At 48.2% G+C, this 21,802-nt stretch overlaps 1 protein-coding gene across 12 annotated transcripts in view; it reads left to right on the forward strand.

Moving 5' to 3' along the window:
- Positions 1-21,802, forward strand: part of MYCBP2 (MYC binding protein 2) — a 2,065,574-nt gene that overhangs the window by 1,447,295 nt on the left and 596,477 nt on the right. For all 12 annotated transcript variants that reach the window (XM_086934832.1, XM_086934837.1, XM_086934835.1 and 9 more), the window contains 2 exons: positions 10,063-10,230; positions 13,349-13,506. In XM_086934832.1, coding sequence (XP_086790958.1) covers positions 10,063-10,230; positions 13,349-13,506 — 326 coding nt within the window. The remainder of the gene's footprint in view (positions 1-10,062; positions 10,231-13,348; positions 13,507-21,802) is intronic.

Here is a 21,802-nt window from a genome sequence, read left to right on the forward strand (position 1 = left end):
TGGGACCAGGAAGGGGGGTGGTTACACCTCCTTTCCTTTGTCCAGTTTCGCGCCAGAGCTGGGGCTGGAGTGCCCCAGCACCGGTTTGAACTGGCCTATGCACGGGGACACCTTGTGATCCCCGGGCATGTCTGATTCTATTCATCTCTACCTAACCAGATACACAAAATCCTGCCTGGGGTGGTGCTAGCACCTTCCAAGGCAGGAAACACTTTGTCCAAGCCTCCCTCGCTGGAAGGGCTCCCAGCAGCAGGAGGTCAGACTTGTGTCTGTGGTGGCAGCATCCATTTTGTGATGCTGAGGCTCTGTTTAACTTTAACCGTGGTTCAGGTTCTGTACATGTCGTGTCCCTCTAGAAGGGTGGAATGCTACCCCCGTCACAGAATTGGCGAGGGGGTAGTATTCCAATTCGTATGACACCTTACTCGACATGTTTTGATAATGTCAAACCAGAGTTAGCATTTAACCGCGAGGTTCATAATGCACTTAAGAGTATATGGTATGACTCTATCAGGAAACAGCTAAAGGACATGGTTCCGGAAGCTGCAGACAGGCTCAGCTCATGCTAGAGCACCATCTCACACATAACCAAGAACTCTGCCTCCAGGATTGATAAGTCCTGCCAGTGACTTATAGGTTACTGTGTGTCCTTGTATGTGTTAGATATAGAGATACTGTACCTAAAGCAAAGGGTGATTACACCACCTTGTCCCAGCTGAGTGATCAGCCAGTTGTGTCAAATAGTAAGGCCAGGCCAGGGGTGGCACAATACGTGCTGCAGCCCCTGGTAGGCCTTGGATGCACATATGCCCTGGGTACCTAGGGTACACTGTACAGGGGCTCACAAGGTGATTCATGTTCCAATTGGTAATGCACCCAAAGTGCCTGGAGTCCATTTTAACAGAGAGAGCAGAGGGCCTGGGGTCCTGAATAGCAGGGTCCCAGGTCAACGAAGTTGAAAACCAGCTAAACATTAGGCAAAAAGTTGGGGGTAACCATAGTCAGATGTCCTCCTTCCTACACTATACTTGTTAGAAACTGAATTATGTGGAAGAGTAGTTATCAGAATAACCCTGAGAGAACAGTAACAGATGTGTGAACAGTAACAGTGTTCAGGTGAAGCGAGATACTGGCATTCAAATGAAAACAAGAAAAGGAAGCCAAGTCTCTGCACCTGCATTCCATTCCAGAAGAAGTGCTGAAGATATTTCAGAAACAAATCTGTAGTCCTGTCGAAAGCACACACACATTGGTACCAGTTGAAGCCGTTGCACTAGGTCTGTCCAAGAAGGTGCCCCAGTTTCGTGCACTTTTTGCTTTATCTGTAAGTAACTTTTTGTAAACCAATATGCGTAGCACAAGTTAAAACGGTCAACAGAGGTTAATTAACATTCTATAAACATCCAGAAAACCGGGGATAAAGATAATTTGAGACACAAGAACATCAGCCCAAAGATCCTATAAAATATTGGGTATATGTATTAATTGTTACAATTCACTCACCGTATATTTTTATAAGTATATCTCCCCTCTTCCTTGAAACAGTCTTTTCTAAGGTTTGTTCATACCTTTCAGTCCTTGAAGGTGTTGATGTTGGCAAATAGCCAGGCTCTATACATCCATGTTTACTGTTTTGCAGAGAGATCACAATAAATGGCTATTCATTTGTGGTTGATTTTCTAAGAATTCTTCGGACCTCGGACCAATCCGGTCTAACCAACAACTCGGGCAAGTCCATTACCATCCTGTGAAATTTTCTCAGATTGTGGCTTAATGATCAGCATATTGAAACACAGTCCAAGTAGTTATCTGCTTATATAAAGGAATTTGAACATATGAATGAGAGTCAAAGAAAGAAATACACAACTATAATATACTTTTGAAATATGCTTTGCTGAAAGATAGCGGTAGGAGTTTAAATGTTATAAAATCATAACGAGACAGCACACTTTAGGTAAATGAACTGCAACTCGCATAATTAATCCCATATGTTCCCATCTATGTCTCATAAATGTAGCCTTTTCATTGGTTTCAAATAGGTTTACAATAAATGTCATTTTGTTCCTAATTTTGATACCTATAAATACGAACAATTGTACTGCCTACTTAACTTTCCAAATAGTAAAACCATTACTAACACATGTATTGAGATATGGATCATTTCTGTTTTGTCACATTCGAATGTGATCAGTAAAACTGAGTCTGATCCATCAAGACACGAAACAACAATCTAAATATTAATAGCATATGTTGATTTTCCTAACCCAGCTTCATTCAGCAAGATCTCTCCCATCTGGATTTTGTTGCATGGCTACAAAACTATAGACTCCAAATAAATTAAAGAAAATATGCTTAATATAACGATCATCGCCTTGAGGAAACCTGGCTTTCTTTGTCCTCTGTGCTTTTGTGAGGGATTGCCTGACTGTCATAGGTGGTCATAATTACTAGTTGAATGTCTGCAATCTAGTCCACAATTTGATTTATCATTCCCATCAACCTATTCTCCGTCTATCTTTCCTACTTATTTTCTACAGTCCTTTTGCATGTTCTTAGTTTCTTAAAGGTTGCAGTTAGGCTTAGATCTAGCTGTGGCTAAATTTAATTTATAATAGCCCTGAAAGTGTGATCATCCAAGCTTTTTATATATATAATGTGGATATGTTTTACGTCTTTTTTTCTTTTAATTTATAATGAATTGTTACCATTGATCAATGATATTTATGGCTGGGCTCCTTCAACGCTATAATGTAACTTGGACTTTCATGGTTTTTATACAAAAGCCGAATAAAGTATTTTGATTGATTAATACAGTCCTTTTCCGTAGCTCATGTAGCAACGTTTTTAGTGTTCATCCTTCCTGTTTCTCCCACCTTGAAAAATGCATGAAAGCCTTCTTCTCACAAGGTTCTCGGACTACAGAGAAGCTCTATATTTAACATCTCTACTACCAACAGTTCCAGAGCGATTTTAAGCTTTTAAGGGAATTATTAGTAGTCATATGAGACAGATGACTAAACATGTGGCTGCTCCTGTCCCCACCAACTAAAATGTTGATGCAGGTGTTCAACTAATGATGATGCAGAAACGGAGTATATCACCCGATAATCTTAAAGTACAACGTGCACCATTGAGGATTTGGTAACTAAAACAGTTAAACTGCTTGAATGAAGGACTGTATCAAAATGATAAGGAGTTTTTTAAAATGTGTCCAAAGGCACTTTTAGCATCCACAACATGGAGAGTCAACTACTGCTGAATCCCGTGAACCCAGACATAGGGGGGGGTATATTGCACTGTAAAGATTATTTTAGTGCATGATGATAACATTTATCATTAAGTATGTTGAGTCCTTAGGATTAGAGTTACCTTTTTTACTGTGTGATCAACAGCGTACTTAAAACACAAAACTGCAGTCGATCCATTGTCAGATACACCGTCGTTCTACGTTAGATTTGAAGTTGGCAAGAAATAGCAAAGTAGATGTGCTGGATGAGCTTGTGGAGAAAGTTCATAATTGTCCAAGAAAATTGACGTACTTTATTGCCATTTGCTGGATCATCCATAATCAATTGCAGTGTTGCTATTTTGAGAAACAAACTGCTTTGCATGTCATTTCTTGCATGGTGCAGAGAAAATACAGACCTTTCGTTAGAAAATCTTTTTTGTGTGCTTGTCTTGTCTGCAATAGATTGCTATGAGTGGATAATGTTAAAATAATACTGTTGTATTAATTACTTTATATATGGAACTTTCCGCCACCCCTCCCCTCTTTTCATAATGGAATCTCCTGAAGAAGCTTACCTGAGAAAGTTGAGTGAGGTGAAGCGTAGTTGGAGAGTGGATGGTCAAATAAAGAAGTCTTCACAGTTACCTGGTGTCCTGTATTCTCAACACTGGCGACGAGGATGGGATTGGACCAATGGATCATCTAGGGGAAAACAAAAAGTTCATGCTGGTATTGGTGGACTATACATCTCACTGGATAACACAGAGATTTGTAGACAGTGCGAACACTAAATCAGTTGTCAAGTACCTTAGAGAGACCTTCACTACTGAGGGGATACCTATGTCCATTGTGACAGACAACGGTGTACAATTCACCTCTCAGGCCATGAGGGAATTCTTGGAGAACTATAACATCAGTACAAAAGGGGGGGGGGTGATGGACGGAGCATCTGAATAAATCAAACACTCACACCCAGTGAAAAGATCTGGGTTTAATCCATCACCGTTCTTTAGCCCACTCTGCTACCCCAGTTCAGACATGGCTATATGCAAATCAGTCTGACCCTGTGCCTCATGGGAACAGTCCAGCCCGAACTGCCAAGCCATGTCTTCGCTGGACCGGAAACAAGCTTCCGAGGACCGGTTTCTGGCATTCCAGCCGTCTTCAGCCCTGCTTGCTTGAATCCAGTGGCAAAGTGAGCAAGGGACTCACGTCTGAGCATACCCTGCCACACTTATGGTGGCCAAAAGCAGTACAAAAGGGGGTGGTGATGGACGGAGCATCTGAATCAATCAAACACTCACACCCAGTCAAAAGATCTGGGTTTAATCCATCACCGTTCTTTAGCCCACTCTGCCACCCCAGTTCAGACATGGCTATATGCAAATCAGTCTGACCCTGTGCCTCATGGGAACAGTCCAGCCCGAACTGCCAAGCCATGTCTTCCCTGGACCGGAAACAAGCTTCAGAGGACCGGTTTCTGGCATTCCAGCCGTCTTCAGCCCGGCTTGCTTGAATCCAGTGGCAAAGTGAGCAAGGGACTCACGTCTGAGCATACCCTGCCACACTTATGGCGTCCAAAAGCAGTACAAAAGGGGGTGGTGATGGACGGAGCATCTGAATCAATCAAACACTCACACCCAGTCAAAAGATCTGGGTTTTATCCATCACCGTTCTTTAGCCCACTCTGCAATCCCAGTTCAGACATGGCTATATGCAAATCAGTCTGACCCTGTGCCTCATGGGAACAATCCAGCCCGAACTGCCAAGGCATGTCTTCCCCGGACTGGAAACAAGCTTCCGAGGACCGGTTTCTGGCATTCCAGCCGTCTTCAGCCCGGCTTGCTTAAATCCAGTGGCAAAGTGAGCAAGGGACTCACGTCTCAGCATACCCTGCCGCACTTATGGCGGCCAAAAGCAGTACAAAAGGGGGTGGTGATGGACGGAGCATCTGAATCAATCAAACACTCACACCCAGTCAAAAGATCTGGGTTTAATCCATCACCGTTCTTTAGCCCACTCTGCCACCCCAGTTCAGACATGGCTATATGCAAATCAGTCTGACCCTGTGCCTCATGGGAACAGTCCAGCCCGAACTGCCAAGCCATGTCTTCCCTGGACCGGAAACAAGCTTCCGAGGACCGGTTTCTGGCATTCCAGCCGTCTTCAGCCCGGCTTGCTTGAATCCAGTGGCAAAGTGAGCAAGGGACTCACGTCTGAGCATACCCTGCCACACTTATGACGTCCAAAAGCAGTACAAAAGGGGGTGGTGATGGACGGAGCATCTGAATCAATCAAACACTCACACCCAGTCAAAAGATCTGGGTTTCATCCATCACCGTTCTTTAGCCCACTCTGCCATCCCAGTTCAGACATGGCTATATGCAAATCAGTCTGACCCAGTGCCTCATGGAAACAATCCAGCCCGAACTGCCAAGGCATGTCTTCCCTGGACCGGAAACAAGCTTCTAAGGACCGGTTTCTGGCATTCCAGCCGTCTTCAGCCCGGCTTGCTTGAATCCAGTGGCAAAGTGAGCAAGGGACTCACGTCTGAGCACACCCTGCCACACTTATGGCAGCCAAAAGCAGTACAAAAGGGGGTGGTGATGGACGGAGCATCTGAATCAATCAAACACTCACACCCAGTCAAAAGATCTGGGTTTAATCCATCACCGTTCTTTAGCTCACTCTGCCACCCCAGTTCAGACATGGCTATATGCAAATCAGTCTGACCCTGTGCCTCATGGGAACAGTCCAGCCCGAACTGCCAAGCCATAACATCAAACATGAGAAAACTGCATTGTATTGCCCTAAGGCCAATGGGTTGGTCGAGAGAGCGAACCGACTCATAAAGGAACATCTTCAGTTGGCTATAGCCAGTGGTCTCTAAGTAGAATCATCCTTGTGTGAATGTTTGTGGGCTTTTCACACCACCCCCAACGCCATTACTGGAATCTCCCCTATTGTTTCTCTCAGGGATAGGGAACCTGGCACTAAACTAAACCCTAATTGGCTAAAGGGGGTAAACCTGTTAATATTGACACTGAGGAGGTGGGAAGGAAGATCTTACGCCACCAGGAATCTTACAAGAACTGGTACAACACCAGATATTGTGTCAAACACCACAAATATGAGGTAGGAGACTGGGTACAGGTCAAACGCAGTGTCAAGGATCACAACACTCAAAGCATATTTTACCCACCATATAAAGTGTCTAAAGTTTTCAACAATGTAGTTCTGTTGAAGAAGCTTACCTGAGAATGTAGAGTGAGGTGAAGCGTAGTTGGAGAGTGGATGGTCAAATAAAGAAGTCTTCACAGTTACCTGGTGTCTTGTATTCTTATCAACAATTACCTATTTCTTTCTTGACTGTTTGTTCTGAAAGAGGATTTTTATTTTCTTCTGGACCAGGTCTGTAAATGCAGCAAATAATTTGGCAGGATACAGTTCTGTATGGCAGCTAGTGGATAAGCCAGTAAAGAATATGCAGAGTGACAAGCAAAAGGCTTTAGAAATGGTTGGCTCAGATATGTTTACCCTAAAAACATACAAAAGAGGCAAAGCTGGAAACAGTTGATTCAGAAGTAAGCTCCTCTGCGACCTCAGCAGCTGTGAAAAGATTTGAATGGGTTTGCCTGCCTGGATTATCACCTGATGGCTACAGGGATCTGCTTGATGTGATTTTGCATTGTGAAAAGTTGTTTTAAGACAAACTTGGTCATACTCTGGTGAAATTCAGTAAGTTGAGGCTAGCGGTTTGCTTTTAAGAATCGGATCTTTTTATTGAGTTTCAAATGCAGGAAACAGTGATATGCTGCATTGCAACACTGTAGGAAAGTGCCCCTTTTTTACATGATTCAGAAAAGGGGGTGGTGATGAACAGTGTCTGAATTAAACAGACCAATCTTACCCAGTCCAAAGATCAGGGCTTGATCCATCACCGTTATTTATCTCACTGCACCATCCCAGCTCAGAACCTGGCTACATGCAAATTAGTCTGTTCCTGTCCCAGTGCATGATGGGAACAGGGCAAACCAAACTACCAAGCCAATTCTTATACTGGGAAGGAAACAAGCTACCGGGGACCGGTTTCTGGCATTTCAGCCGTCGTCGGCCCGGCTTGCTTGAATCCTGATGGAGCAATGAGCAAGGGACTCATATCTGAGTATACCCTTCCACGCTTATAGTGGACAAAATGATTCAGAAAAGGGGGTGGTGATGAACAGAGTGTCTGAATTAAACATACCACTCTTACCCAGTCCAAAGATCAGGGCTTGATCCATCACCGTTTTTTAGCTCACTGCACCATCCCAGCTCAGAACCTGGCTACATGCAAATTAGTCTGTTCCTGTCCCAGTGCATGATGGGAACAGGGCAAACCAAACTACCAAGCCAATTCTTATACTGGGAAGGAACCAAGCTACCAGGGACCGGTCTCTGGCATTTCAGCCGTCGTCGGCCCGGCTTGCTTGAATCCTGATGGAGCAATGAGCAAGGGACTCACATCTGAGTATACCCTTCCACGCTTATGGTGGACAAAATGATTCAGAAAAGGGGGTGGTGATGAACAGAGTGCCTGAATTAAACAGACCACTCTTACCCAGTCCAAAGATCAGGGCTTGATCCATCACCGTTTTTTAGCTCACTGCACCATCCCAGCTCAGAACCTGGCTACATGCAAATTAGTCTGTTCCTGTCCCAGTGCATGATGGGAACAGGGCAAACCAAACTACGAAGCCAATTCTTATACTGGGAAGGAAACAAGCTACCGGGGACCGGTTTCTGGCATTTCAGCCGTCGTCGGCCTGGCTTTCCGGATCCAGTCTGACGCCTGGGGATATTCTAAGGTAAGGAATCTAACACTAACTACTGTTTCTTACAGATCTATCGTAACCGAAGGTAAGTAACTTGTGCTTAAAGGTGCGCCACCCCACCCCCCTTAGCCTACAGTGTAGTGCAAGGCTTCCAAAGCTTCCAGCACCTCTGCACCCGGGCACTCCTGAATATGTAAATCCAAACTGCTGGTGGATCTTGTGACCTTAACCCCCTAGCACCTCTAGTACTTAAGGGGACCCACGAAATAAGATTGTGTATACTCATATGCAGTATGTTTCTTCCTCATAAGAAAGAATTACAGCATTTATGTGCATTTGTGTAACATTTTTGCGCCGGGAGGAAGCCCGGCGATTGCGCAAAAGAGTTATCTCTTTAGATTGGGATAGTATCCTGGAAGCGTTAAAGGCTGTGGCCCCGACGCCGGTGCCGATCACGTGGACGTAACACATGTTGTATTACCTAGCCCCTGTGCTTCAGTTTCTATATTTAAGGAATTCCACTGTTTGAGATTCCTGCGCTATAGGGTGCATACATACCCTTTGAGTGCTTTTGTGCAGCCGGGAGTGGATTTGGGAACACTTTACCATACGTGCTAGTATTGGTTGGTGTCAGACGAAGTTTGGGGAGAAAGGGAGGGCTGGGATAATTTTATTTCTGTGATGTACAGTTATTGTGGATAATGTGCATACACTGTACGCTGATTTCATATACTACAATATTGTGTATAACTGCAAAATGTTGCAATTGATGGGTTGAAAACTGGAAAAATTCAATAAAATCTGTTTTTAAAAAAAGTGAAATTTTTGCTTGGCTGTAAGTATTTATTAAAAAAATACTTACCTAATTCTGAACATCTTGGTGTCTAAAATAATATAAACATCTTAGTTATTTTTCTTAATTAGTCTTGAGGTTACTTTTGAGTGTCGCATTTGTTGACTATGTGTGTATAACAAATGCTTACCGCTACCCTCTGATAAGTCTAAACTGCTCGCACACACTACCACAAAAGAGAGCATTTGGGATTATTAATTTAAGCCCTGTAAGCCAATAAGGGCCGTCAGGACTGTCTACATAGTGTACCTCATTTTGGTCCTCTACATAAAATGTCATCTTCCTACACCCAGTGATGTATTCTCTGCACCGGTGCCAGTTCTTGTCTGACTTGCTTAGGTCCCATGTGAAAACGTTGTCAGTGCTGCATAACTTTACCCATGGCTTCCCTCTGTGCGGTTTTTCTGGCTGTATTGTTTGCACAGGTTGAATGTTGGCCCATTCCTTGTTAGAAATTGATCTATCTACAGTTGCATTCTCTCTTTTCTGGCCAGAGTATTGCACCTGTTTTGTTGCAGGAACTATCATCTTGTAGTGTTCAGATGTAAATCGCCTTTCACCACTAAGCATGTTTCATATTTATTAAGGTGCCTAAAGACCAGTGCTTCACTTAAATGCCACATAAGAGTAGCACAGAGAGCTTTACTCAGTTGTAGTCCTTTAAAAAGAAAAAAAAAGGTGAAACCTATTCTAGGCTTCAGGCCTCTCCCTTATTAGAGACAAATCTTTGTATAGCAAACTTCCTGGTATTAATGCGTCGGTTGCATAGATGCTGGGAAATGTGATTTACCAGGTACACTAAATGTATCACTGATTGCCAAACCTCCATCACTTATTTACACTCATTACACAGTCCTGCAAAGGCTTCAAAGTTGTAAAAATATTAATGCAGTATACTGACCAGTACTTGATCTCTATCCTGTATAACGTTTATAATGTTTCAGGAGCTGCTTGAAAATTCCACATGCTATACTCTTAAGGTTATTTGATGTATCCAATGTGATTTTAAATTAAAATAGGAAGATAGTTACAGTGCACAAGGAAGACATTACTTTGCATCATTATGATTTGTGTGCTTTGGTTTTTTATTTCTTCCTTTGCCTGTGTTTCATCAAATGGCATTTTGTGTGGTTTATTGATTGAGAATTATTCTTGGCGTTGTACAGGCATCATCATGAAAACTTTGTTGGGTACCAGGATGACAACCTTTTCCAGGATGAGATGAGATACCTGCGTTCAACGTCAGTGCCTGCACCATATATCTCAGTTACTCCTGATGCATGCCCAAATGTCTTCGAGGAGCCTGAAAGTAATATGAAATCCATGCCACCGAGGTATAAGCTTTTTAATGTTAATAGCTTTTGAAAAACAAAATCTGAAGTGCCACCTTTGCATTGTGCGATCAACTACCCCATCTCAGAGTTGTTAAAGGGAAATCCCACCCTAGCAAAAAAACACAAATCTGCCTCCTGCCCCCACATCCTGTTGTTAGAGCTGTCTTCCAATTGTGTTCAATCCCTCGAAGAAATAATTATCTTAAAAACTGATTTGAAATGTCGTAGGAGGCTGCACTCATGTCTGCTGAGGCGCTGGTCCTATTAACCTCTATGTATTGGCTTGCAGCACTGACTATTTTACATAGGATTTCATACGCAGTGGAGCAATAGAGGAGCATTTCCCATTCATCTACGAATCACTTGCATAATAAGGGAGCACCAGGGCTTCACAGTATTAGGTGTGGGCTACTGAACTAAGTGCCTCAACTGGCAGGTGTCTTTTACTGATTACCATCTTCCGAATTAGTCATGTCCTACATTCCAGCCTGTTTTTTTACACATATCCCAGGTAAGGGACTATATGGAATGGGGATTGGGGAACCCTATCTCCTGTCCTTTTGTATTGTATTGAAGTTTACCTTTAATGAACACGACAGTGTATATTTACTGGTGCACATGCATGTTCTTCTGTCTTGTTTTACATGCCTCTTCCCATGCTGCCTAAACTACTATTTTCCTTTTGTGGTCCAGAGAATTTAGACTGGTTTAACTCTGAAAACAGTAAACTTCTTTAAAGGAGTTGCATAAGTAAATCTTTTAGAAAATGTAAAGTTCTGATAAGTACTTTTATCTGCCGATTCCTAACCTGTTGAATAACCACAGACGTCAGACTGGACCCGTAAACTTCAAAAGTCTCGAAGCTGGTAGGGAATTCTGGCTTTGTGTCACGGTTGGCAGTAACGTCCAGCCACATTACTGAGGCCATATATTTCTCAACCCAGTGTAATTACGTCTGTTCTCTTTTCTCCGTGCCTTTGATGTGGATCCAGAGCTCACTCTCCGTCATTCATTGTTTTACATTTTCACATCAGTGCTTCAAAATGTTTATTCATGTAAGGGAAAGTGCTAGTGATGTCTCCCCTGAAGCATTTGGGCTTCAAGCCTTGTAGGGACTGTGTCCACGATAGACTCTTACTCTATTTCTCTGTGGTGCCTGTGATAAGATGATGACTTCAAGCTGTGTGCGTCCTGTCGCTTTGTGCACCCTAAACGAATTAAAGAGAGGAAGAATAAACTCTACATTGTGCATTTCTGCGAAAATAAATGGGACCCTATTGCCATTCATTGGTCTGCTCAAAGTCACACTCATCAAAGCATTTGTCCCAATGTAAGTCACCTCCACCCCCTCCCCTTTACCCCCCGCCTTCAACTCCCACAGGATCTTCACCCATGGAGCTGGATTTGTGTTTTTGAAAAACACTGAACCATAGCTGCTGGCTTATGCTTCCCCAGAAACAAACTCTAGAGCCAGTGGCAAAACTGTTCCATCATGATTGTCCTTCAGTGCCAATGCCACAATTCCCAACCTTTCCAGCTCTAGGCTCAGATCGAGCTGTGTTCCTTAACGCCAAGTTAGGGATTTTACCCAGTGTAGTAGCCCCACCTGGCAAGCATTCCTGGTCTGTGATCCTCATGGCATGCCTGTTCATGTCAACACAAAAGTATTTCCACTCAACCTGTATTGACAGTCTGGAGACGGTGTACTTGTAACGAAGTAATATATGTTTTGCAGTAAGAAGTTCCTAAGGATGGGAACTGAGGGCCGGATGTATCAATGGTTTTTACCCATTCATTGTCTGCGGGAAAATGTGTTCATACATATGGTCCTTAATCTTTATTTTGGTGAAATATATTCAGTAAAAGGATCTGAGATAAGCCTGCAAGTGGATCTTCCAACGGCATATACTCATATTTGAATACCTTTTGGAAGCAGAATTCTGCATTTATAGCCCTGGATTGTGACGACCATTAGACTGGTGCAATCCAGAGAGAACAAACCTCTTGCCTCTTTTTCAAATGACAATAACTTGTCTTAACCCTGAAGAAGGTGGATTGAAATCAATATTTCCTCTGAAACGTGCATTGTATTTGATTGTCTTTTGAGTCCCCCAGGAAAGACACAACAGCCACAAAACAATGAACAATGGTCTCTGGGCTGGGTATCAATGGACTAGATTTAGGAATTGTTTGTCTGAGGCTGGTTGAGTGTTAATGAATGGTGTGTTATTGTGTGAGATGTATGGAAGTTGTAACATCCAAATAATGTTATAATAGGTTTTTTTGTGCTGGAAGGAACATAGGATGAACTTAGTGTTATTATCCAACTATGTTTTAAACTGTAGTTGTTCCATCTATTTGCCTCAAAGGCAAGAATAAAACCAATGGAAACTGACATTAATTAAAGCCCAAACGCTTCAGGAGGTGACATCCCTAGAACTTGCCCTCAAGAGAACAAACATTTTAAAGCACTGAGGGGAAAATTTAATGAAGGAGAGCGAGTTCTTGATCTGCATTGAAAGTGCGGAGAAAAGGGAACTGACGTTGTTACATCAAGCTTGGGCGCCTTATGGCCTCACTTCCGATGCAGAACCAGCTTTGAAATTTCCGGATTTAGTCTGACGCCAGCAGTTATTCAACAGATGACAAATGTACAGGTAGATAGAGTATTCACAATAAAGATAACTTTTCGGTTGTTCTCCTTGACATTCAGTATTCTAAGATTTGACTAATGGGCATATTTCTATGAATGAAATTTCTCTTTGTTTCTAGAAATCCACACTGAAAAGATTTTTTTAAAGTAATGACATTTTGGATTTTGAAACGAGCATGCATGCTCTATTTGTGATACAGTATATGCTAAAATCTTGGATGTCCAGTGTTCTCTGATATGTTTTTCACCCATTTCTCCATCAAGCATTTAAAAGAAATCTAAGAACAGTGTCATTGTGTGTGAAACCTTTTTTTAATTGCAGCTTGTTTTCAAAGTTTTGTTGATAAATCCGTGCTTTAAGTTGATTTATTTAACCAATTCTCTCAGTTGTCTACCTGAAAGCTGCATTGATATAACTTAATGACGACCTAAGTCATATCTCCACATTTTTCTTTACTTTTGCAGTTTAGAGACCAGTCCAATAACTGATACTGACTCAGCAAAGCGCACAGTTTTCCAAAGGTCGTATTCTGTTGTTGCATCGGAATATGATAAGCAGCACTCCATTCTGCCTGCACGTGTGAAAGCTATCCCCAGGCGAAGAGTCAACAGTGGGGAAGCAGGTATGAAATTTGGCGAATGATAAATGATTAAACTGGTTTGTCGTAGGTTGCAGCAGGAACTCAAAAATATCAGTGTTATGTATGTTTTCTAAGCAGAGTTGTGTATTGTTTAAATACTAAAAGTGTATGTGGTGCACGTTAGTCTTTTTCATAAAAGTGCAATGCCACACATTCCAAAATGAAAAAAAAAGTATGCAACTGTACGTTGAGATCTGTAGACAAAATGGCCAGCCAGCACCCCTATTTCTTTCAATCAATCAGGGGTGTGTGAAGCACAGCTACTCCCCCATGAGAGTCTCAAGGTGCTGGCGGGATGGGGCTGCAGATCCGTCTGGGCGATGGGTTCGTTAGAAGAGCCAGGTGTTGAGGTCCTTCCTGAATTGGGAGAGCAATGGGAATTGCCTGAGGCAGCGGTGCATGGTGTTCCAGGTCTTGGTGGTGAGAAGGATCTTCCTCTGGTTCTGGTCCTGCAGATCCTTGGCATGGTGGCCAGTGACAGTTAAGTGGAGGGGTCTGTTGGGTGTCTGAAACGAGGTGTACTTCAAATGAGCTGGTCCGGCGTTGTGGAGGGCATTGTATTTGTGCGTGAGGAGTCTTTTGTCTATTGTCGACTGGGTGCCAGTGGAGTTCTTGCAGGTGTGATGTGGCTGTGCCGGGGATGTCTAGGACCAGTCTAACTGCGGCGTATTGAATGTTCTGGAGCTTCCAGGGAGTTTCTGGGTGACACCAGAGTATAGTACATTGCTGTAGTTAAGCCTGCTGCTGATGAGGGCGTGAGGTACCATCTTCCTGGCGGGGGTCCATCTGAAGATATTTCATAGCAGGCGGAGTGTGTTAAAACATGACGAGAAGACAGCATTGATTTGGCGGTTCATAGTAAGCAAGGAGTCCAGTATGTTGCAGAGGTTGTATGAGTGGTCCGTGGGAGTGGGTGATGTTCTCAGTATGGCAGGCCACCCGGAGTCGTTCCAAGCGGAAGGGGAGTATGCCTAGGTGAGGACTTCTGTCTTGGCTGAGTTGAGCTTGAGGCAATTATCTCGCTTCCAGGTTGCGACTGTTTTCATCCCTTCGAAGAAGTTGTTCTGGGCGACAGGGTTTGTAGGTAATGGAGTGGATAAGCTGGGTGTCATCGGCGTAGGAGACAATGTTGAGTAAGTGGTTTCTGACAATGGTTGCGAGTGGGGCCATGTAGATGTTGAAAAGTGTGGGGCTCAGGAAAGAGCCCTGGGGCACTCTTTAGTTGATCTCTGTAGGTTTTGAGAGGTACGGTGGTAGTCTGACTCGCTGTGTTCATCCGGTGAGCAAGGAGTGGATCCAGTCCAGGGATTTGTCGGAGACGTTGGCGTTTTGAAGTCTTGTGCTTAGCGTACTGTGGAAAACTGTGACGAAGGCCACCAAGAGGTCCAGGAGGATGAGGGCTGCGGTTTCACCCTGGTCGAGGAGGGAGCCGATGCCGTGGGGGCCAGTGAGGAGGGCAGTCTCTGTGCTGTGCATGCTTCAGAAACCGGATTGGGAGATTTCCAGAACGTGGTTGACTTCAATGAACTCGGCAGGCTGGGGACTGATGGCTTTTTGATTACCTTGGTTGGGAAGGGGAGCAGTGAGATGGGCCTGAAATTCTTGAGGTCCATCGGGTGAAGGCTTCTTCAGCAGGGGGTTGATCTCTGCGTGTTTCAAGTCAAAGGGGAAGGTGGCGGTTTTAATAGAGCAGTTGATGGTGCGGCATCGTTGGGGTGCAATGGCGGCTCTGTGGAAGATAGGGTACGGGCAGTGATCTGATGGGGCTCCGGAGTCAATGTTCTCCATGGTCTTGAGGGTGTTGTCTGTGATCCAGTTGAGCAGGATTTGCTGAGAAGTGGCAACGTTGTTTGCAGGGCGGTGGGATGTCCTTGGGCGTCAAAGCTGTCATAGAGCTGCTTGATCTTGTGGTAAAAGAAGGTGCACAGTTTATTGCAGAGGTCTTTGGAGGGTGGGACATCTGTGGTCTCGCTGTTAGGCTTGGCAAAATCTTTAATGATGGCGAAGGGTTCTTTGCTGTTATGTGTGCCGGCGTTGACTCTGTCTTGGAGGGCTGTTTTCTTTGTGGATTATGATGAGGTGGTGGTGGCTGCTTTAAAAGCGGCGTGGGCTTTCGGGGTTTTGTTTTTCCGCCATCTCTTCTCAAACCGTCTACAGGTGCTTCTGGACTCTTGGAGTGCGGGGTGAACCAGCTTGATTTTTTGACGTGTTTGTTTCTTGAGGGGAGCCAGGGTGTCGGAACAGTTGGCGATCCAGTGATGCGGTGTTGGTATCCAGTGGTGGGCTTCTGCTCAGGAAGATAGTGAGATGTTCTTCTGTCACTTTGTTCCAGCTTCTGTTGGAGAAGCGGTGGGCATGGTGGTGTACCGTGGGTTTGGTGAAGGAGAAATGAATGAATGAAACTGAGTTATCTGAAAGAAACACGTTAGTGTTAGATTCCTTACCTTAGAATATCCCCAGGCGTCAGTCTGGATCCGGAAACTTTTGCGTAGCAGTACCCCTGCGCGTCGGTAGGCGTCGTCTGCAGGCGTCCCCTGCGGCTCCGCGTCCGTCGTCGGCGTCGTGCGCCGTGATGACGTCGCTGGAGTACATAGACGCCGCCTCCGCGCGCTGACGTCAGTTCTTCTTTTTTCCGCGCCAGTGGACGCAGATCTGAAGAGCAGTACTCCGGTCTTTGACCAAGTTTTTCGATTGTCTTTTTTCTCATATTGTGCCTGATAGGATGCCAGGATTTAAGAATTGCGATGGCTGTGAGCGCACGATGTCGGTCACAGACCATCACCGCCTCTGCCTCCGGTGTCTGGGCCCTGACCACGACGTGGACTCCTGCGTCGACTGCCGGGCCCTTACCAACAAGGCTAGGCGGGAGCGGTCCCGCAAGCTGCTGGAGCTCCGGGTGTCGGCCCCACGTCGGGACCGGGAGCGGTCCCGGTCCGGCCGGAGGTCGAGGGAGCGTTCGAGGGAGCGGTCGCGGAGCCGCGCCGGGCGCTCCGGAAGTCGACACCACTCGTCATCCTCGTCAGGTAAGAAGCACAAGAAGTCGGGGCGTCGTCATCGTACCCCCGACTCCCCCCGACGCTCGCGCGATGCGGCCGGGGGCTCGGGTGACCCCATCCCCGCGGCTCCGCGAGAGTCGCCGGCGCGGCCTGCCTCATACCCTCCGGTCCCTGGGCATGGTGCGACGCCTGAGGAGATCGAGGCGTTCCTCATGGCCATGAGGGCGCTCGCTTCTCCGACGGGGCCTACGGCGCCTTCGGGCCCAGTGCTACCGTCTGGGGGCCCTGGCGGTTCGGGTGTCCCTGCCTCGGCGCCGTCGGGTGCTCCGGCCCCGGCGCCGCCGACGGCTCCGACCCCGGCGCCGCAGGGGCCTTCGGGATCGGCGCCGGCTGGTCTTCCGGCCTCCCCGGCGCCGTTGCCATCGGGGTTACCCCCGACGCCGCCCCCGCGCGGCGCCGGTTCTCCGCTGCCGGCCGGCGGTGGGGTTCCGACGCCGGCTCCGGGCGGCGCCGTCCCCGACGCCGGACGCGGCGCCGGACGGGCGTCGCTCGACGCCGGTCCCGGCGCCGATGGGGCCCATGAACCCCGAGGAGCCGGTCTTCATCATTGACTCCGAATACGGAGAGGATGAGGAGTACGGTGAAGGTTGGGAGGGGTCCGAGGACCCTCTGTCACGCGAGTGCCAGTATGACCCGGACTGGACAGGTGACTTGGGGGATGCCAGTGGTTTGGACGACTCTCCTAACCCTGGTTTGATCTCTCCTCCTTCCGTGGCATCGGTGGAGGGAGCTGCCTATTCTGTGGTGCTGATGAGGGCTGCCAAGGCCTTAAACCTTGAGCTCCCCGTCGCGGCCGTGAGGCCTAACATCCTCACCGAGGTCTTCAAACCGCAGTCATGCCCACAGGAGCCACTGCTGCCGTTTAATGAAGCCTTATCAGACGTTCTGTTGGGCACGTGGTCCAGGCCCGCTTCAGGTGCGCCTGTTGATCGGAACGTGGCCAGGCGCCACCGTCCTTGTCCGGACGACCCCAAGTACCTGTCTACCCACCCCACTCCTGAGAGTCTGGTGATCCAGGCCTCGACCTCCCAGTCCGCATTCCCGTCGGCCCCGCCCGACCGGGAATCCAAGAGGTATGACCAGTTTGGCAAAAAGGTCTTCTCGTCCATTAGTTTGGGCCTGCGGTCTTGCAACACCGCCTGCCTCTTGGGCCGCTACACCCACTCTGTGTGGGATACGGTCGCGGAGCTGCTGCCAGAATGCCCCATGGAGGTGCGGGCAAAGCTCGGTCAGGCTGTGGCTGAGGGCCGAGATGCAGCGAAATATTCAATTCGGTGTGGTCTTGATACGACCGACTCGCTGGGCAGAGCTATGTCTACGACGGTGGCGATTCGTCGTCACGCCTGGCTGAGATCCGCCAATTTTTCGGCTGATGTCCAGAATACCCTGATGGACATGCCGTTTGATGGCTGTCACCTGTTCGGTGACAAAGCGGACCACGCGCTGGAACGCTTCAAGGACTCCAGGGTCACGGCCAAGTCCTTGGGTCTCTCGACCCAGCGTCAGCAACCGGGTTCGTTTCGTCCCTTTCGTGGCCAAGGAAGGGGCGCCCCCACACGTGCTGCCAGCCACGCGCCGCAACAATCCTTCCAACGCGGTGGCGGCCGTGGAAACCGCCGTGGTGGCGGTCGGGGACAACGGCGGGGTCAGACCACACCTTCCCCCGCAGCATCTACCCCAAAATCCTCCTAGTCCGTGCTTTCGGCCCCATGTGACGCCAGTGGGTGGCAGGGTTCGCCATCACCACGCTCACTGGCGCACGATCACTTCGGACAGGTGGGTGCTGCAAATTGTCCGAAGGGGCTACTCCCTCCCCTTCGAGACCTCTCCTCCAGCCATGCCACCGCAGAACCACCGTGTGTCGGGGGACCACTTGACACTTCTGCAGGAGGAAGTTACGGCCCTCTTGGCCAAGGGGGTCATCGAGCGCGTTCCTGGGCCAGAAGTAGGGCGTGGTTGTTATTCCCACTACTTTCTGGTGCCCAAGAAGGACAAGGGGGGCCTACGTCCTATCTTGGATCTAAGGAACGTCAACGGCTTCCTCCGGAAGGAGAAGTTCAAGATGTTGACGTTAGCTCAGGTCTTGGCTGCTCTAGACCCGCAAGACTGGATGGTAGCGTTGGACTTGCAGGACGCCTATTTTCACATCCCCGTCCTGCCGGCCCACCGGCGTTACCTGCGGTTCACGGTAGGCCAGGAGCACTTTCAGTTTATCGTGCTCCCCTTCGGCCTTACCAGCGCCCCACGGGTGTTCACAAAGGTGATGGCGGTGGTCGCAGCCCATCTGCGCAGGTTAGGGGTTTCAGTCTTCCCCTACCTAGACGACTGGTTGTTGAAGGCGGGCTCGCCCCAGACAGTCGTCCACCACCTTCAGATGACGGCAGACCTCTTGCACGACCTGGGGTTCTCCATCAACGTGCCGAAATCACACCTGTGTCCCTCTCAAAAGCTCCTTTTCATCAGAGCGGTTCTGGACTCGGCGCAGTTTCGGGTTTATCCTCCGGAACGGCGGGTTCGGGATATTCAGGCTTTGATTCCCATCTTTCAGCCGCTATCCCGAGTCTCGGTCAGGTTGACGCTGCGGCTGCTGGGACTGATGGCTTCCTGCATCCTTCTGGTGCATCACGCCAGGTGGCGGATGCGGGCTCTGCAGTGGGACCTGAAGTTTCAGTGGGCCCAGCATCAGGGCAACTTGTCCGACCACGTCTTGATCTCGGAGGGCACTGCGAGACAACTGCAGTGGTGGCTTACGGACCGCGATTGGGTCAGGGGCAAGTCCCTCTCCCTTCCCCAACCGGAGCACGTTGTCGTGACGGACGCGTCCCTCCAGGGCTGGGGTGGCCACTTGGGAGAGGCAGAGATCAGAGGCATCTGGTCTCCGGCGGAGTCCCGGCTCCATATCAATCTGTTGGAGCTGCGGGCGATTCGTCTGGCACTGAAGGCATTCCTCCCCTTTGTCAACGGGAGTGTAGTGCAGGTGTTCACCGACGACACCACCGCCATGTGGTACTGCAACAAACAGGGCGGAGTGGGGTCGTGGACCCTTTGCCAGGAGGCTCTGCGCCTCTGGCAATGGCTGGAACGTCAGGGCGTGACTCTGACGGTTCAACACCTGGCAGGTTCTCTGAACGCCAGGGCGGACGAACTCAGCCGTCGGTGCTCGATGGATCACGAATGGCGTCTGAACTCGGACGTGGCGCGAGGCATCTTTCTGCAATGGGGAGAGCCTTGGTTAGATCTATTCGCCACAGAAGAGAACGCGCAATGTCATCAGTTCTGCGCGTTGGAGTTTCCAAGACGGCACTCGCACGGCGACGCCTTTCGGCGCGAGTGGAGTTGCGGTCTGTTATACGCCTTTCCGCCTATACCACTTCTGCCCAGAGTGCTGAAGAAGATCAGGCGCGACCGGGCCCAAGTTATCCTTGTGGCTCCGGACTGGGCTCGAAGGTACTGGTATCCCGAGCTACTCAGCATGTCAGTCGGTCCCCCGATCCGCCTGCCCCTTCAGGAGGACCTTCTGTCGCAGCAGCAGGGGACGGTCCTCCACCCGAACCTGTCCAGTCTCCACCTCCATGCTTGGAGATTGAGCGGCGGCAGTTGAGGCCATTTGACTTGCCTCCTGAAGTCTGTGATGTTATTCTGGCAGCCAGGCGTCCCTCCACTAAGTCGGTATACGCCTGTCGGTGGAACAGATTTGTGGCATGGTGCACAGCAAAGGCTGTGGATCCTCTTTCTGCCCCTCTTTCGGAGGTTCTTCTGTTTCTTCTTTCTCTTGCCCAGCAGGGCTCTGCTCTGGGCACTATCAAGGGCTACCTTTCTGCCCTTTCAGCCTTTTTGAGGCTTCCTGATCAGCCTTCTTTGTTCAAATCCCCGATTGTAACTCGATTCTTGAAAGGCATCACTCACATGTTTCCACCTGTTCCGTTTGTGATGCCTCAGTGGGATTTGAACCTGGTTCTAACTTTCCTGATGTGTGCTCCCTTTGAGCCCCTTCATTCTTGCCCTCTCCGTCTCCTGACTTTAAAGACGGCTTTCCTGGTTGCCATCACCTCTGCCAGGAGGGTGAGTGAGCTCCAGGCTCTTTCTGTCCAACCTCCTTTCCTGTCCATTCATCCTGACAAGGTGGTTCTGAGGACTAGACCTTCTTTCCTGCCCAAGGTTGTTTCGGCCTTTCACATCGGGCAGTCCATCACCCTCCCTTCCTTCTTCCCGCCTCCGCATCCTTCAAAGGATGAAGAGCGGCTCCATCGTCTGGACCCAAAACGTGCGCTTTCATTTTACATGGATCGCACACGCCAGTTCCGGGTGGATGACCAACTGTTTGTTGGCTACGTGGGTGCGAAGAAGGGACGGGCGGTTTGTAAACGAACCATCTCTCGATGGGTCGTCCTCTGCATCAAAGCGTGCTACTCTTTGGCTCGGAAGGAGCCTCCTGTTGGGCTGAGGGCCCATTCCACTCGGGCCACGGCGGCTACTACTGCCCTGGGCCGGGGAGTCCCCTTGCAGGACATTTGCTAGGCGGCTACGTGGGCCTCGCTGCACACCTTTGCGAGGCACTACTGCCTGGACAGTCAAGTCCGGAGGGATGGCTTCTTTGGCCGTTCTGTCCTCCAGGACTTTCTGGTGTAGTTTTGTATTGGTTCGCAGACCCACCACCGGGGTTGGTATTGCTGGGGTATGTATTCTAAGGTAAGGAATCTAACACTAACGTGTTTCTTTCAGATGAACAAGTTACTTACCTTCGGTAACGATATATCTGTAAGAAACATTAGTTAGTGTTAGATTCCTTACCGAACCCACCCATCCTCCCCGTTCTGCGAACTGATACCTAGGGTTAAGGTCATCCCTTTCAGGGCCCTAGTTTGTACATGGCACCAGTGTTGGTTCTCTCATGGCTCTGCGTCTCCTGGCGCGGAAAAGCTGTGTGCAAAGAACTGACGTCAGCGCGCGGAGGCGGCGTCTATGTACTCCAGCGACGTCATCACGGCGCACGACGCCGACGACGGACGCGGAGCCGCAGGGGACGCCTGCAGACGACGCCTACCGACGCGCAGGGGTACTGCTACGCAAAAGTTTCCGGATCCAGACTGACGCCTGGGGATATTCTAAGGTAAGGAATCTAACACTAACTAATGTTTCTTACAGATATATCGTTACCGAAGGTAAGTAACTTGTTCGTCTGTAGCTTTTAACATGAATGTGGACCATATTTTGCTCAAATG

The sequence above is a fragment of the Lissotriton vulgaris genome, chromosome 8 (assembly GCF_964263255.1).
Source record: "Lissotriton vulgaris chromosome 8, aLisVul1.2, whole genome shotgun sequence".
NCBI classification, from domain to species: domain Eukaryota; kingdom Metazoa; phylum Chordata; class Amphibia; order Caudata; family Salamandridae; genus Lissotriton; species Lissotriton vulgaris.